Raw genomic sequence first — 18,535 nt, forward strand, 5'->3', positions numbered from 1 at the left:
GGTGACCTATAAACCACCACCAGTATGTTGATTGTTCAACCCAGCTTATAAATTCTCCTCCGTAAAACCATTTGATTCCCATATTTCATATCAGAAATATAAAGAACACCAAAGAAGCCCATATTAGATTTCCATTTTCGATGTGTGTCATCTTGAAAACTCACGTACGTCATCTCAGCTGCTATACTAACACCTTTGATGATGGCTCTGACTAATGCATGCTATGAGTCTGCCCCTTTAATTTCATCTCTCCTTTTCTCCTTCCATCTCCATGTCTATCTTTCCGTGCCTCTGTTTTGATCCACTTGCTGCCTTGAGCTAGCAGACTGCATATTGTAGTCAGCACACGTCAGGTTTACTGTTTGTTCTCTGGTGTGTGTCGCTGTTTAGAGGACGGGGGTGTATGGAAAGGCACATCCACACGGCTGAAAAGAGAATCGGGGAGAGGACGGAGATCCATCAAAATTAACAGAGAGCAAGTGTGTCAACAGTCTGCTCGTTCTTCTGTGGAGGAGAAGAGAAGGTGAGTGGATGACAGCTGTGTTGTTCGTTGTGATGATCTCAAAACAGGGTCAGCAGAGCAGGTCAATGCCTAGTTTGCAGTGGTTCATCCTGTTGATCTGTCATGATAGCAGATCAAAATTAATTTTTATCTGCTTACCCTTTTAGAAAAACCATCATTCTTCCGATCATACCGTCATGCTGTTTTTTCTGGATATTTCATAACTAGCGCAGAGTGAAAACAGGTGTCAGGTGCTTTCAGTTGCATTTATAGGTGACGGAAGGAATGCGAGTAGCCACATTATGCTGGTGTGGCGGAGTCTGTTGTTTTCATTACTGTATGTTTTCTTAACGTGTTTGTTTTTTGGGTTGCCGTGCAACGAAAGTGACTTGAGCAGGAAAGAGGCTGAAAATGAATGTGATGAAAGATGCAAATTTGCTCTAATGTTACAATGAATGACCAACGTGTTGACATTTCTTAGAAGGGTAGTTTTTGGTACTTGTCTCTGTGAAGGATCAGCTTGCTCTGTCTCCCAGACGTCTGGTTTCCCGTCGACGCATTATATGCCCTTCAGACTAATTCAAAATCTATCCAGTACACAATTTCAAGCGCACCCTCCCACTACTTTCATTTCCAACGACACAACAAGACAAACGTCTAAGCATTACCAAAGGTTACAAAAACATCAGATTGCGACAGCACACAGACATACTGTAAATACTTGTGGCTGATAGAACTAGAGCCAGTACCAGAAAAGATGCAGCTGTGGAATCGTCCAGGTTACTGTCTCTTAGCAACAGACGGGCATTCACCTCCACTGTGCTGGTTGCCAAGAGTGACGATGTGTCTTAGAGCTCAAAGGAGAGTCATCAGCTAACAAGACATGCATGTACACTCTCTCTCTCTCATTTAGATCTAACAGACAACTAATCCAGCAGCGACAGAGACCATAAATCTGTGTCCGCCAAATGGGCGTTAGACTGAATTTTCATCTGTGCTATGATTTGTGGGAATCTTCTAGAATCTTTTATCCGAATGCGAGTATGTTTATCATCTATTCTAATGTAAATCTCATTTTCCTCACCAGGTCCTTGGTGGTGGCAACAGCTATTTGGTTCAGCTTCATTTTAGCCCCGACAGTATTTTGCGACTGTCCGCTCAGCTACACATCAAATTGGACTTCCACGCAATGCACACTCCCGCGTCCATGCTGATGGGGGTGGTGTTTGCTCCCTTGGGCCTTGTGCTGGTGTTCACCGCAGCAATCACGCCCCAGTGGAGGGAGGGGCAGGCGCGGGTGGGTGGGGCAGGGCGGGGCAGAGCAAAGGAGCTCCTCCTACTTCGAACAGATGGATTGTGGGAAAGCTGTCTGCAGGTGGTGCACTCTGAGGTTAAAGAATGCTGGCCGGTGTCGGGCTCATATCAACAGGATGCTCGGCTTCGACTGGTCCAGGAGATGGTGCTGTCATCGCTCGTCCTGTGTGGCGCGGGGATCGTGCTCGCTAGCGTGGGGGTTCGTTGCTGGACCGATATCCCTCTCAGGAGTGTAGTGGCAGCCGGTGGCCTGTTGGTGGCGCTAGCGGGCGTGCTCAGTCTGGCTGCTTTAGGGGTCTACACACGGAATCTCTCAAAGTTGGGGATCGAGGTGGATTTAACTCCACCTGAGACCCTGGAAGTCAACATGCAAAAAACACTGAGACTAACGCTACACCCGGCTGGGTCGCTGTACTTTGGGTGGGTGGGTGCTTGGGTACAGGTGCTGGGAGGTGCAGCTTTGTTGTTTGGGTTTAAAAGTATGCAGTGTCCGACCTGTCCCAAAAAGAGACTCAAAGATAGTGCAGAGATGTATGAGGTGAACTGTTAGATCAACCAAATAGAACAACAGAACAGACTCTTTTGTACAATGGGAGAACAGTGTATTGATTGCTCTTGTACTGGATTGACAGCAGTCAACGTAAAAAACCTAAATACAAGATCTATTGAAAAAAAAATTGGGGGCGACATTATACTGTAAGTGTGCAATTGCCATTTTTGTTTGGTGAGGATTGTTTGTCATAATTGTCAACAGGTCACAGTATACACAATGCTTTCAGTATAGCTCAAAGTTTTAGCTTAATATTTAATGAGTAACAGTCCCTTAAGCAAGATGTGTGTAAAGAGGGTTCTTATAAAAGGTTTGTATTATGACAGAGTTTCCTTGTACATCATGACAATGCTGTTCTAAAATATTTCCAAAGGTGTTTTACACTGATGGTTATGCCACAAGGCTCAAAAGCATTTTGCTCTTTACCTCTATGACTGGTCACGCATACTTTCACTAAAGATTTATGGATAATAAACTTGATAGATCTTTGCATTGTAAATATATGTAAGTATTGACTATTCTGTCTTTTTTCTGAATATATGTTTCAAAGGCTCATTCTCAGCTTTCCTCTCAAGTCATGTGAATATCCAGACTGCTTAAATTTATTTTACTTTATCTGTGAAATAATTTTACACTGAACTGTTAGTCTGGGTAAATACGCCAATGTCTTGGAGTTACCTGTAAATTTCCATATTATGCAGAGATGAGATAGTTTGCTTCACCATACAATTATGAGCTTGAAAATCCATGCCAGGTCTGACAGAGAGGGAAAAAAGAAATGTATTATATAGGTCTTAGTTACTTTTAAAAACTGATTCAGACATCAGATTAATTGATTGGTTTATAGTGGATTTATTGTTTAATAGCAGAGCACAATTGCTGTACAGTTAAATATTGTCAAACAAAATTTGATAACCTCAGAATAAGTAATTTTGGGCATACATAAAGCAATTAAAATAATATTTCTGTAATCTGTATAGGCTACTGACCCGTCAAATACAAGCGAAACACGCGCTGTCCTGAACACGCGTTTGCCTGAGAAGGTAACCATAGCGACAGTAGACCGCTTCAGCTATTTTCGTTACGATCATTACAAAATATAAACACAATTTTTTTACTTTATAGCTTTACACGTCAAAAATACGTGTTACAAAATTATTGAAAACTTGGGGTATTCAGTTAATCCAAAATAGCGCGAGACCAACCACAAATTTCTGCGCGCCAAAAATTGCTGAAAAAAGTAACACTCTGCCTTCTCTGTGTAGAAATGTGTTTACATCTTAAGAAGACCAAGACATTGAAAGACATTAAAGATGCACACGTAGCTCCCAACAGAATTTTTAACGCAACATTACATTAATCATTGCTTTTATATAAATGAATGAACAGCACAGCAAACAAATAGAAAGAGAATAGAGAATAGAAATGAGCAGGTGGCCAGCAAATGCTGCACCTCGAGTATAAAGAGCATAGCGCCACTGTGTGGCCATTCTGCAGAATGCTGAGCATTTAATCCAAACGCAATCATCCATGCAAACTGAGGTATCACTTTTCAAGAAGAATAGTTTATGTTATCGCTGCTGAGATATATTGCCATTCAGATATCTAATTCATAATAAAAAAATAAAATCTTATTAAAGAAACACTTTCAGGTGTTGACATACCAAAAGCATTCATAGAACCTTTTCTGACTTTGCATAGCCAATTCAAGGGTACTCAAACCTGAACTAAAAACAAATATGCATCCTATTATTATAATTCTTCTAATGATATAATTCTCATGATACTTATGTAAAATTATACACATCATTATCATCAATGTACTTTAACAAGTGCCTAAGTTTGATTTGTTCCTCATTCAGGTAAAGGCATTTTATCATAAATTCTGTGATACTTTATAGTACATATACAGCAGTTTTAAAAATCCCTAAATGATATTCACTTATGTCAAAAAACATATGCTCTGTCCCAGGTGGGATGAATTTCAGGGAAAGTGTCAGTCTCTGTAAATGGTTATTTTTGGTGACTTTATCCCCGTGTTTCATATATAAAAGTAGTTTTCCATAGGGATTGTATTGTCCATGTCTGTGCTGTGTGTCTGCAAAAACACGGTTGCATCTTTAGGGGCGGAGCCTCCATCATCAGATATTTCAGCATCTACAAGCTGTTCACCATCACTAAAGTTCAGTCCCTTTGCCTCGTCGTCACTCCTGGAAACTGTCTCTGTACTGGGCATGGCTATTGCCTTCTTTCCTTTCTCAATGTCCTGAAGCAGCTCTTCATTACACTGCTTCCACTCACGAAAATTTTGTGGTGTGAGCTCAGAATCCTTTAAGATCTTATTAATAAGCAATAGCTCCGCCTCCTTTGCCTGTAAAACATAAACAGCCAATGAGATATGCTGAAACCGAAGCTGAGCTTGACCAATTTTGGGTAGAAAACACTACTTTACTTTCTCGTTTAATAAAACAAAATAAATTAATATCATATCAGCAACCCAGATATCTCAAGATAAATGTTTCAGAACAATTTTATGCATGTTAAAATTCTTATATATCTTTTTTTTAGGTTAACTAAAGGTTTCCAGTGTACACATTTTGTACCTAGCTAGTGTAAATGAATAACGTATTGGGGTAGTGTAATATTTTACTGGCATATTTTACAGTAATTGATAATATATCATCAATAATTGATAAATGATTATTATTTATAATCAATTAATGTCTAACCTTGAGTGTACTCTGGAGGGCACGGAGCGTGTGAATTTTCTCATTGATGACAGGGTTCTTGTTGCGTTTGATGAAGGATTTACGGAGCTGGTCATGAGTTTTTGGCTGATTCTGACCAATCAGAGACACTCCTCCTTTCTTCAGGCTATGAAACATTTCATCCATCTCATCTACCTTCCCTGAGAGTGCGAAAAAGAGAGAGAGATAAGGAAGGTGGAAGTTTGTTAAAAAATACATCAATGCCAATATAGATCTGTGATTTCCTTTGAGGGCCTTTTTACCTGCTATTTTACGCCCCCCTGCCTGTGAAATCGTCATTGGTTCTGGCGTTGATGACCTGTTCTTTTTAGCCTTTGTTCGTGGGAGTGTGTTTGACTGAGTCTGTGTTATCGATTACGCAATAAAATAAAGATTTTTCAGATTATTCAGATTATTTTATGCATTGAGTTTGATGTGTTTTGTATGTATATAGAATTAGAGGATTGTGTTTATCTATATTCGAGAGTTTGCTATTCTCACCGCAGCTGGCTTTTTCCGGTGAGTGAGAGGTGAATGAGATGATTCTCCCTCAGATTCAGTTTCACTGTAACAGTCTGACAACAAAAACAACACTCAACAATTACAAAACATGAAAATATGGTCATATTGACTGCAGATGCACCCTGAAACAAGTGCATTTATACAGATTTTATTAAGTGAGGTGGGTCAGAACTGGAGGAATTTAATAAAGCTTAGAATGGCATCACATGGCTTCACAGAGAATCACAAAAAACATTAAATGTTTTCTTCCCGTACCTTCCTCACTATCCGGCTGACTTTGGAGAGATTTCTTGTGTTTCTGAATGGCAGTTATTAAGCAGTTAATCCATCTATTAAGAGAAAATCAGTATGTGAGAGAAAAAAATTATCTGTGATCTAAATGTCCCAGCAGTTTCACATTTCCAATTTCATTAGTATTGTGCAGTATCAAGTGATAGTCAATAGGGGGCATAGTTGACCATCTTTGACAAAACCTCAATTCCATTAAACCAAATGGAACTGAAATGATTGAGCATGTGCTTGCTTCACTACATTTCAGTTAGAGAGTAGCTCGGGGGGTTAATCTAGTTGTTTACATTTACGTTCACTGCAGTCTGCATTATTGTAGACAAACCAACACCGTTATTCTCTGTGTCTGACATTGATGCAATATACAGTAGCTCTGAACAAATGCTGCTCAACACTTAAAAAGACATTAAGAGTCACTATAAAACAGATTGATTAGACTATAAAATTCAAATTAAATAACCACATTAAAATTAAAGCATAAAATGTTAATAAACACATTATATATATAAATGTGGCAAGTTGCAGTGTTGCTTGGTAACTGCTAAGAGACTACAGTTCAGATGATGAACAATATCACTTTGTGCAGCCTTTACTCGTAGAAAAACCACTTTGTGAAAATATTTTCTCCTTAGATAAAATATACATTAGTCTGTACAAATCTGTTCAGAAAAAGCAACACTTTACAATTATGTTGTTTTTGTTAACATTAGTAAATGCATTAACTAACATTTACTATGAGCAATATACATTTTAGCTTTTATTAATCTTTGTTTATGTTTGGTTATGTCAATATACGGTTATTTATGTTAGTTCACTCTTGTTAAAAGCTGTTGATTTTCAGTTCATTCTAGCTAATGCAATAACTAATGCAACGTTGCAACTATTCCTTCTGATCTGTTAATTAACTAATGTAGAAAAATAATGAATATGGGTTAACATGAACCGATCCATGGTCTCTTCTGAGCATCATACCATCAGTTCTATGTTTACACAGCTGTTTGAAGGTATCGGACACTCGGGAGTTTTATTCCAAATCGTGGAGGGCAATAGAGAACTCCGATTTACTCTATACACTGTATATATAGTACTCTTACATAAGGTGCTCAATCCTGAATATTTGCAGAGGTGCCAAGCTTTGAAAGTAGAAAAATTATAGCAGGCCATAAAATTCAGAATGAGACAAAAGAAAGGATTTCACAATGTGTCACAATCCAAAAAGTTGCAGCTAAAACATTCATTTAAACTGAATGGTCAAATTAAATTTATTTGTACATGAACAGAGACCACAGATGCGTGGCGTGGTTGTGACATCACAGCTACCCAACATCAACCATTTCACCAAATAGCCTCTAAAGTAAAATAGGAGGACCGAACGTCTGCAACCTTTGCTTTCAGACGTACCATTCAAGAAAATGTTTGTGCAACCAAACTCACCTGCTCATGTCGCTCACATTCTCAGCAGCGAAGATGAAATTGTGAAAGCGAATGTGGCACATTTTAAATACGCTAGAATGAAACAAAAATGAGAAAGAGATAAAGATGATAATACCCATTACATTTATGGCTTTAGCGGCTTAATGAAAAACGAGAACTCATTTGTCATATTGGCAGGGTCCGCTGTGTTTGAGGACTGCGGGGGAAGATCTGAGGAGCGTAAAGTGTAATTCTGTTGTTCACACATGCCCAACTAACTGCCCTCTTGCATCTGATAATCTCACTCTCACAGCCAAACACAAACACAGAGCCCAGGATCACTGCTGCTTCTGTTTCTTGATAACAGTGTGAACACAAACAATTAAGTTTGAGCTTTATGCCATCCAAGTATGACACTTCCTTTTAAAATGTCATCTGTCTAATGGAATGAGCGGGTAACCTGTATCGGTCATCTCCATTAGGATACTCACAACTTCCTCTTGTGTTCCCCTGCGCTTTCAATACTGTAGCTACCAATCTTGATCAAGCCCTCCGCCTTCTCCTCCTGCACAACAACATGAGTTTCACCATCACCATTGATTTTCTTTCAAACCATAAAGCTTTGTACAGATTCTGATTCGATATGCAGGATAATAAAGTAAATACTGTAAATACGTTACAAAATATTCTTACAACACATTTAAACATTTTCATAGATTTTTATGGTTGGATGCATTTAATAGAAAAAAATAAAAATTTTACAGTTCCCTCAAAAATAAAAATTTCATTATCACACACCATTATGTTATTCAAAAGCTGTTATATTTTGGGACTTCAAACTTTTTTATGCATGTTTTGAATTTCTGTGGTGAACAACTGTTCTTTTGTCATTCACACAGACCTACTGTATGCTTGAGAAGATATGGATTAAAGCGCTTAGATTATATAACGTGGATGGTATAAAGCTCTTATGTAAATCTTATAATACATCCTCTGTCCTTGTTCACTTTTATGACATAGAAATCATTTCTCAGAAGAAGGTCATAAGGGTTTGACAGAATGGTCATTTATGGGCTGAAGTTAATGGGTCTTTACACATACAGTCAGAACATTTCGTATGCGTTTTTTCATATTTCGAGTTTGTAAGGTGTCTCTGAATTGTCAAAACGCCTCTCAAAATACTTGCTAAGGATGTGAAAAACGCAGAAAAACATACCCAGTCCAAATTTTTCGATGAATATATCGGAGGTAATGTGTAAACGTGAGGTCATATTTATTTTTAACGTGTGGAAATTGCGGACGCAAATTTGGGCCTCAATGTGCAATGGCCTTTAGTTTACCTCAAAATGAAAATTCTGTCATCATTTGCTCACCCTCAAGTTGTTCCAAATCTGTTTAATTTTCTTTGTTCTGATGAACATAGAGAAGATATTTGGAAGAATGCTTGTAGCCAAACAGACAATTGACAACCATAAATTGGAAAAATTACAATGTCCCTACATTCTTCAAAATATCTTCTTTGTGTTCAACATAACAAAGAAATGTATAAACTAGTTTCTCCTTTTATGGCAGCCAATGGTGCCCCAGAACTGTTTGGTTACAAGAATTCTTCCAAATGTATTTCTCTGTGTTCACTAGACCATAGAAATGTGTACATATTTGGAACAACCTGAGGGTGAGTAAATGATGAAATATGAACTATCCCTTTAACTACTGTGTCACTCTAGCTATGCTAAACTCGTACTAACCTGTTGACTGTTATACCAATACAGTGTTGGACCTTTCAGGACGAACCAAAATCTCTGCCATTTCTGAGTCATGAACACGCTCCCATCCTTTCTCTTCTTCCAGAGCCAACCGTCAAAGTCCGGACGACCGAGCTCTCGACAGGACACCCTCCTGCGGCTCATCGCTGTCTTCATTCCTGAATTATACACAAGAATCAAAGTTTAGGGTTACCAATGTCATCATTTTGAAAATAAGATCTTCTACAATAAATAAATCCATAGCTTACCTTTAGTAGAGATCTTCTTGTTCTCCTTTTCTTGCTGTGGTAAGAGAAAACTTATCAATGCTCTGTAGATCTCATGGTTTACAAAAGATAGTCTGTTGGTATCATCTGATTTGACGCATTAACAAAATATGATGTTTTCCTAGGCAAAATGACTAACAGTACACATAACAGTTGTGTTTTTTGAGGTCTTACCCGTAGTCCAGCCATGTCGGAACAAGAGCTGGTTCTGGCTCTGTTGAGCTCCAAGTTCTGTGGGGACGGGCTCCTGTCTCCTGGTGAGCTCGCTTCCAAACTGTTCGTACTTGCACGCTGAGAGTCTACAACAATGAAGAGAGATTTATACACCCTACATAGTCTAAGACATCTAAAGACAGAGTTGTTAACATACATCATGTAATATTATATAAAATAATTTTGAATTAAAGTAAGTTACTCTTTTACCTGTACCAAACTGATGGATTTTTAGGGTGTTTGACTGATGTCCATTTGGACTTTGATCACTAGCAAGCGGTGATTTCTCCCGTCTACTGCGATGCGTGCCCTCTGGTCCTGATCTGAGGTACACAAGAACATACAATATTTAGCAACCTATAAAAAATAAAAAACACATAAACACACACAGTACTCAAAGTGGCCTTTGGGTACTGCAGTGATATGCAGCTTCATTGATCTAAAAGCTAAAACATTCACCTCTATACTATAAGCTGTACATTCAGCTTCATTTAAGTATTACAAACACAGACCTGAGATACCAGAAAGCCTGCATGTCCTCACTACAGCTCAAAGAAAATAGTTATGAAACAAGAATCGAGTTTATGAAACAAATAGCCTGAGAAATGAAAACTTTCACTTCTTTTATACAGCGAGTTGACAGCATAAAAAAGAAAAATACGGAAAATGATGAATCATAAACATTTACATTTAGTCATTTAGCAGACTCTTTTATCCTAAGAGCAATAAAAACATCTCTCACAAAGCCTACTACAGTGTACAAAGCCAAGTTTAGTTTATCTAAGCATGCTTTTTTTAACATCTCACTGGTCGCATCATGGGTTGTTCTGAGCAAATAAAATCTTCAAATACTGTATTATAATCCCCCCCCAAAAAAGCTTGAATACTTTCATTTTATTTTCTTGATCAGTTTTTATGTTTTGTTTTACATTAAAAAAATATATATTACCATTCTTAAAGCAAGGTTTATTGACTTGTGAAGCAAATCATGTATAATATAAAAAAATATTAAAAGCAATATATGTAGAAAATTTACAACGAGGTAAGACAAACACACCTAATTCATGAAACTGTTCACATATTTTTCCTAACTAGACAATATCAGTAAACGGAACATAAAATGATATTTTATGTTGAAAAATGAAGAGATTCAGAAACAGCTTCTAAAGAAATACAGTGGAGACGATTGAACTCACTTGAATGAGCGCACAGAGGCTGCGACCCTCCCAAGCAAAGAATGTCTGCCTTTCTCTTCCTCTTCCTCTCCCTCCTCCTCTTCCCTCTGAAAGAATGAATGATCTTAGATTCATGTTTGGAAAAACCCTAGAGTATACAACTACAATGGAAACTAACTATTGTCATGTGGCCAGTGGGAATAGGATGTTTTTATTGTGGTGTATGTGTTTGACGGTGTATGTGAACACATTTGTGAATGACTGGCTTTTTAGTTGCTTTTGTATGTTCCCAGGGGACAGAACTATCTCCAGGCATTTTTAGTTGAATAATATTTTTTTTATATTTATTATCCAGGCCAAATAATATGAAAATACCCTGTAAGGAGATCCTGACTTTGAAAATGATTCATAAATAAAATAGATGTTTCTAATTCTACAATGGGAATTAAAAAGCTTGGACCTTCTGGATAACCAACAGACCCAATAATTTTAAAAGCCACATGACTGCTACATCAGACACTGCCCGACTGGTAAAAAAGACACACACAAACAAAAGATCAAAAGCAACACAATGTAGACAAAAAAGGGTGGTATATGTGTTTATATAAATGCATTTACGTAAGTGTTTGAAGTCAAAGGAGACAGAAGATCTTTAGAAAGTGTGTAGTGTTGTCATGGCAATGCTCACGAAAGACAAAAAAATCTATCAGAATCTATTTCTTTTGAAAATTTTTGGATTGCATGGCTGAAACTGTCTATAAAGTCTGTTCATTTAATGTCACAAAGAGGAAATATGTGCAACAAAAAAACACAACCACATGTGAGGTGCCGACATGTGACACAATTTATCTGTGGCAAAGCAACTGCTAAAAGAAACGACAGTGTACAACGCTGGCAGTGTATCTGTGTCATATGAGGCTCATGTGCGTCTCTAGCCTACTATTGATCAACATTAATGTTGTCAATCCACTACACTTAATTATAATAACAACCCTGTCATTTCTAAACTGACCTGCCAGTCTAGAATAAACTGATGTTGAAAACGCTTAATAATCCTTTACCATTGTTAAAAATAACAAAATATACACAGAATGTCAACAACTATTTTGCTTAAATAATTAAAATGTGTTTGGGTGAAAAGCAGAAACTCTATCACTAATCCACAGTCTACACCCTTACAAAACATTACATGATATTCTAGAAAATATAATGCAATATATTTTAATTAATCCATTTCAGTGTATTGGAATCATGTGCTTATATTTTTCAATACATGGCAAGCAGCAATTCATAACATTTTATTCAATATTTTGTATATATTTTAATATATTAACAATATATTATTCTATATATTTTCAAGTATGTATTTGATTTGATTCTTTTCATTATGGTAGTTTGTACCTCTGACTTGGCTCGGCTCTCCTTCCCTTTCAGGAACACTGGAAGCCTTCTTAAAACCAGAGTGACTCCATTTGGATTCTCCTCCAGTTTTTTAACAAGCTTTGCTCTACTCCAGCCAACCTGAAATTGTATGAACAGTGTACATTGTATGAACAAATTACATTATATTATATTTAAAAATGTGTATTTTTGGATCTGATGCTCCACATAGCATTTAACTAACTTATGAGTAAATTAAATTTAGAAAACTGTGCCCCTTGTGACTGGATTGTTTCATTTAAAAATGCACAAACTAAGACAGATCTCAGTGGGAGATGTATATAGGTTAGTGGTCAACAGTATATAGGTTAGTGGTCAACAAATATGGGTATTATAAAAGAATGCTAATATAACTATTGTCCACAATCTAAAAAATGTATGTACTGAATAAATAATTGTGTGACTAACTCTAATGGGGCTTTCAGATTGCAGGCGATGCGATGAAACAATGCGAATAACCAACGAACTTTGCTTTCACATCTAGCATTAAAATTATCTTCATAAAAGATTGATGTAAGCTGTTATGTTTAAAAACATAAAAAACGCAGATAATATACATCAGTTGTATAACATTAGTCTAGTTTTTTTGTGGTGAGTGTACTCTGATTCCTCCCTACTCCCCGTCCCAGATTGACAACCATGAGGACCACCACACTCACGAATGCATAGAGCACTCTGAAAGATTTATTGCAAGCAAGATTTCAATAGCGAATGACAGCTTGGGGGACTTGCTGGTTTTGTTAATCACTATCTAACTAAGCCAGCTAAGAGATACATATAGCATTAGATGGCATATGTATACAATCCCTAAAGCACAGGTTTTTATCAGCTGGCAATTTTCGATGGACATTTGTGATCCATGTGAAAACTCAGCTATGAAGTCATTTATTTGTGATATACTATTTCTACATAAACCCACCCTGCTAAAAGATAGTATTAAATACTGTAAATACTAGTGGTTTCCATTAAAATTCCATTATGATAAACATTTTTTTCTATAACAATATAACAACTATAAATATGTCTTGGGCATTAATGGCTATTCTATTGATTCCATCTGCATCTACTATGTTTTGGGCAGGGTTCTTTTATTTTAACAGCAGTGCAACAAACATAATGTAAAGAATATACTGGGAAAGTGTAATGATTTTATTTTATTTAGCTTATTAATCATATTGAAATAAATGGTTAAAATCAAACTCTGATGCTTGTCACTAACAACTAGATTTTTGACCTAATTTTCACACATCGAGTCACACTTAGGGGTGGAAGTTGCGTCTATTATTGACATTGATAGGGAACTATAATAATCAACAATGAACATTTGTGCAGTTTTATCAAGCACCCGTTGCACTAATAGATTGCTGGCAGTGTCTCTAGCCTGACTTTCACAAGGCTGGCCAGGAGTTCTTCATGCTATTTTAAGTAGGTATACGGAAATCCTTGATCTTTTTTTAGTGGGGCGTTTAGCTCCGTATCACATAGACAACACCACTGATTTACATTCACATATTTCACGTTTGAATTCTATGGTTTTGACTAAAGGAAACATATAAGCACTTTGTATACTGAACATCTATTTATTTTTATCTGAAAATCACAGTGTATTTATATTTATCATTTAATATTGCAGTATATTAAACATAATTTAAAGCATTAGTACTGATACATTTGAATAAATACAAAAAATCATATACTTGAAATTCATAAAATGATGTGTAAATGATGTGCCTGAGAACAGAGGTTAACACCAGTGGAGTCACTTGGCCCTTTTTAGGTGGGCTTTAGCTACCCTAAATTTCTAGCTTAGCCCACCTAAAAATTGTGAGTAGTTAATAAGTACAGGAATTTGAGATCACTTAAAACTCTCCTTAAAACTTCCTTAAAATTCTCCTTAAAGCCCTTATTATGAAAACGGCGGCAGGCTGCAATATTTAATGCATTCTTCAGATCACAGCGGCACAGAGTGGAGTCAATGTCAAAAGAAGAGTACAAGGTGTGTGCATTGTAGCTGGGCAATTCTGTGAAAATGTCAACATTACTACGAAAAAAATAAGTTTTTACCAGCAAATTTGTAAATCATTGTTTTATTCTTAGTGCATGATTTTTCATAGTCAGGCAAGAGCCATTTTCAGGATTGTCACATCCATAACGTAACATATACCTTATAAACGGACTCAAGAAAATTAATATGAAGTAACTATTTTATGTTCGATAAAGAGGCATCCCTTCTCCATTCATTGGGTATTATTGCTTCAGAATTGTGCATTTTATTTCACAGAAATCCTAAAAAGTTTATCGTCTTCCAGAAAACACCAAAAAAACGCCTGTTTATTTCCCTTTTTTAAATTTATATATTTTTCATAGACTGACATCTTCTCTATCAACAAGGATTCAGTGAAATATAAACAGATGGTTCAATATAATTGTAACTAATTCATTCTCTAAACATTTTTATGTCACGTCCATATCGCAAAATGTCACGTCCATAACGCTGGAATTGTCCAGGTGTCATATGAGACGGCTAAAAAGAATATTATCAATTGTTTTAGATTTACTGCTATGTGTATACACGATTTAAGGTTGGGTTAGTATTAGTATAACGCTGTATTTTCCACATACCGTGCATGTTTGTATCTCCTCTTTGCTCTACCTCTCTTTTTATAAAGCTCACCTCTCTGAAAAGTGAGGTATGCTATGACTGGCCAGTTAACCAGTGAGTAGTGATTGGTGAAATACTGCAAGCGTGTATGAAAATGTAACGCCTCATAACATATTTTAAACATCAGGTTTCAAATCAATTGTACTGAAAGGTACCCCGACCTTACTTGCGTATACATTTGGGAGGTCTTAGTCAAATCAAACCACGAACTGACGTAGATTTGTGGGGGTGTGGTTACACAAGATGTTTCAGGCAGGTCAGGGTGATCATTCAGGGGATAGATAGTATGCATCTTTTGTTCCGACACTTTAATTTTTGCAATTTTACGTGTCTAATACACGCATGGGCAACTTCTAACACACCAAAGACACATAAAAACACGTATTCGTCAAATTTGACCCCTTTAACATGACGTCTGCATCTTTGCAATTCTTTGTTATAAATGCAGCTTACATAATATGATGCAGGAGCGATACAAGACCCTTTCTCATCCACTATAAAACGTTTTGCTGCGTTCATCCCTGGTCACACTTCACACCAATGATGGCATACTAGAACAATCATGATGAATTGTAGCTGACAGAAATGCGTCATTTATGATAAAGTGCTGTTTTATTTTTCTGCATCTAGTTATAGAGAGCTCACGGTAGTTTTGAGGGCCCCGGAAAGACGACAGGCAGATAGAGTTAGTTCAGCCTTCAGCGGCTGTGTTATGTTTTGAGTTGTGTGTAAACAGAAGTGTACCTAGAAGTTCTTTGTCGTTTTTCAGCCGCTTCAGTATTGTGTATATGATAGATGAACACGCAGTCATGCAGAGTAGTGACAGCACTCGTGCTTATCAGAATGAATGGCATGGAAACACCATATCAAGTTATTCCTTCTACTAAATAGCAGTGGATTGTGACATTTATTATATGGATTTGTCGCTGTTGTTGTCACTTTGAATTATAAATGTTGCAGATTGATAGATTAATGTGATATTCATTTTGATAACAATAACTTTTCTTTATTCTGCATATTCTTTCTTAATTATTCATTTTAGTAAATAAGTATGTAGTACTGTATATATGTATATATATCCTCATTGGAGGCTGAGCCCCCCCAATGATGAAAACCTAGAATCTCCCCTGAATCACACACTGTATCAAAAAATTGACATTATAAAAATATATTTTTTACAACCCTGTTGTATTTAAAACATCAAGAAACATAAAATCTAGTCCATTTTGGATCAGTCTGTTTGTCTAAAATAACTTGTTGTTCAAAGTAAGACACTGGGCAGCAAACCATTGACAATCCAATTCAGTGGTCAAAAACAACAGCGAGCAAGTCATCAAATATGTCTTGCTGTGCTAAGCAGGGGTTTGGCATCTCTCATTTGATTCCCATCAAATTTTCTTTCTTACAACAGTATTTACGTAAATAACACAACATAAAATCGTTGTTATCTATTATCTGTAAACCATGATTAGCATTGAACTGTTGACACTCACCACTATCTGACCGTTGACTTGAAGGACCTCATCTCCTGCTAAGATCTTCTCACAAAACTCTGTGGGTGACTGTAAGACAAGATCGAAGATTGTAGACCATCATATAAGTTCTACAATTATAGTAGGTAAAGCACTGTTGCTGAACGTTTAAACCAAGTTGATCCTTTCATGGACTTGCTTTAAATGGTCATCATCAACCCACCTTCATGTCCTTTCCACTCACATGGCACATGGAACAAAATTTTAAGGCTGGTTTATAAATAATCATGAGTGAGCTTGCCACTGGCGCCCCCTCAAAAAAGAATAGATGACACCCCTTAACCCAAGCATCTTTGAGTTGTATGTTAGCTTTAAACTCACTCCATTTTTATGAATTTTTGTCTATGTTTAACTAACTAAAGATATTAAATTAAGACTTTAAGCAGACATCTCCCAGCAATTTAATGAACACTAAATGCCTCACTATATAAATAGTATATAAAAAAACACATTAACAAAACAATTTACATGTACACATTTGGCAGAAGCTTTTATCCAAAGCGACTTACATTGCATATACTATAAACAGTTTCTGAGTGTGTGCAATCCCCTGGGATCAAACCCATGACTCTGGAGTTACTAGGGCCATGCTCTTACCACTGAGCCACAGGAAAACAACAGAATACTTTATAATACTACTGGGGTACCATTAACCTGTCCTACCTCAGCTGCTGTTCCAGAGACAAAATGATTTCTGGATCCTGTGGTGGTGATTTCAATTCCCTATGTGAAAGAAATAATGGGCATATCAAGCCAAGAATATCTTAGAACGCAGCTAGACTGCAATGCACTGGATGTGATATGGGCTTATACTGTATAAGGCAGCTGAAAATCTGAATTGCTAATTATTCCATAGACATTGCACTTTAATATTTATGATGACATGCTAACATTCAGACCTCCTGCCATCTAAAGCAGTGTGCCTTATAGAAGGTAATTCAAAGGGAGAGAAGAACCGGTGGAAACCAGCATTGATCAATAAATTAACGGTGGGATCAGATGTTAGTGAAGACAGAGCATGAACAGCATTGATTTAAATTGCTTTAAATGTTCTGTAAGTATAGACACCCCGCAGACCTTCAGCTGAAAATGAACCACAATAATTCAAGTTTAGACAAACTGAATAAGCCGTGTTTTGCAACCGTGTTTTGCAACCATTAATTGATCCTCTGAGAAATTTAAAATTCCTCTACCAATCAAATTCTCTCAAGCGTGCAGTGTGTCAAAATATAGATTGTCATGATTCTGCCTCATCATGACATGTTTCTCTTGATTGAGTGGCAGGATCATGACAGAGCCTCGTGTTTTGTGTAAAAAGAGCCTATTATGGCTCTTATGTCCGTCCATACACACTCTCCGGTCTCATCTTTGTCCCCGCCCCATCGTTTCCTCATTGTTGATTGTTAATTATTTCATGCCCTGCACCTGTTCCCCTCTTGCTTTGATCCCTTTGTAATGCCCCTGTGTTTTCGCTCCTCTGCTGGTTCATTTTGATTTGTGTGGTGTAGTTGCTGTGTCTTGTTCAGTCCAGGTCAGTCCTGACCAGACCAGTCCAGTCCAGTCTAGTCTAGACTAGTCCAGTCAAGTTATTTGTAATTTAAATCAAGTCATGTCTTAGTCTTGTCTAGTGTAGTTAGTCTATGTTCCTGTTTATCCGTCATGATTTTACCCGTGTCCTATTATGTTACCCCGCGTTGTTTTTTTTAATTTATTTTTATTAAAGTCCCCATACCCACTGTCTTCACATGGGTCCTCTGTTCCTTGTCTCACCTGTATCCTGACATAGATTTACAAAAGGAATGTCAGAATTTTCTGATCTTTTGACTGTCACATTAAAATAGTTTATGGAAAAGCGACTTATGTGAAATGTCAAAATTAATGTTCAGATGCTGGATTGTGTGCTCTGCATACTCTTAACAATGCTGGATTGTTTTCAATTTGTGGTTGGGTCAGATATGCACAATCTTTTGGCTAATTCAACCCTACAGGCTGGGTGTGTCCCTTTTTGACTCATGTGTTGAAAAAAAGAATACCAATATAAACCTAATAAGCCATTGTAATCAGCACACAAACACTTTAAAGAATAACTTGTCTTCTGTATGAATTATCAGCTGCGTACAAAACAAAGTGCTGTTGTTGTTTGAA

At 37.0% G+C, this 18,535-nt stretch overlaps 2 protein-coding genes across 6 annotated transcripts in view; one reads left to right on the forward strand and one right to left on the reverse strand.

The window, feature by feature from the left end:
• The first annotated feature begins 279 nt into the window (after window positions 1–279).
• cldn23l (claudin 23-like) lies at window positions 280–2,845 on the forward strand. Its single transcript, XM_056768375.1, has 2 exons — window positions 280–523; window positions 1,590–2,845. The coding sequence occupies exon 2, from the start codon at window positions 1,692–1,694 to the stop codon at window positions 2,364–2,366; it is 675 nt and encodes a 224-aa protein (XP_056624353.1). The 5' UTR covers window positions 280–523; window positions 1,590–1,691; the 3' UTR covers window positions 2,367–2,845.
• Window positions 2,846–3,198: 353 nt separating this feature from the next.
• Window positions 3,199–18,535, reverse strand: part of cnksr1 (connector enhancer of kinase suppressor of Ras 1) — a 28,363-nt gene continuing 13,026 nt past the window's right edge. For 4 of the 5 annotated variants that reach the window (XM_056768687.1, XM_056768686.1, XM_056768690.1 and 1 more), the window contains 15 exons: window positions 17,054–17,113; window positions 16,352–16,420; window positions 12,158–12,277; window positions 10,778–10,863; window positions 9,792–9,904; window positions 9,543–9,667; window positions 9,351–9,384; window positions 9,085–9,260; window positions 7,828–7,901; window positions 7,358–7,429; window positions 5,891–5,964; window positions 5,615–5,688; window positions 5,377–5,476; window positions 5,096–5,274; window positions 3,199–4,737 (listed from right to left, as the gene is read on the reverse strand). In XM_056768687.1, coding sequence (XP_056624665.1) covers window positions 4,408–4,737; window positions 5,096–5,274; window positions 5,377–5,476; window positions 5,615–5,688; window positions 5,891–5,964; window positions 7,358–7,429; window positions 7,828–7,901; window positions 9,085–9,260; window positions 9,351–9,384; window positions 9,543–9,667; window positions 9,792–9,904; window positions 10,778–10,863; window positions 12,158–12,277; window positions 16,352–16,420; window positions 17,054–17,113 — 1,686 coding nt within the window. In that variant the 3' untranslated portion in view covers window positions 3,199–4,407. The remainder of the gene's footprint in view (window positions 4,738–5,095; window positions 5,275–5,376; window positions 5,477–5,614; window positions 5,689–5,890; window positions 5,965–7,357; window positions 7,430–7,827; window positions 7,902–9,084; window positions 9,261–9,350; window positions 9,385–9,542; window positions 9,668–9,791; window positions 9,905–10,777; window positions 10,864–12,157; window positions 12,278–16,351; window positions 16,421–17,053; window positions 17,114–18,535) is intronic. The other variant, XM_056768688.1, reaches the window with a different exon arrangement.

The sequence above is a fragment of the Triplophysa dalaica genome, chromosome 15 (assembly GCF_015846415.1).
Source record: "Triplophysa dalaica isolate WHDGS20190420 chromosome 15, ASM1584641v1, whole genome shotgun sequence".
Classification (NCBI taxonomy): domain Eukaryota; kingdom Metazoa; phylum Chordata; class Actinopteri; order Cypriniformes; family Nemacheilidae; genus Triplophysa; species Triplophysa dalaica.

Excerpts from the sequence above, each read along its gene's own strand:
- cldn23l (XM_056768375.1), top strand. The coding sequence starts at position 1,692 with ATGCACACTCCCGCGTCCATGCTGATGGGGGTGGTGTTTGCTCCCTTG.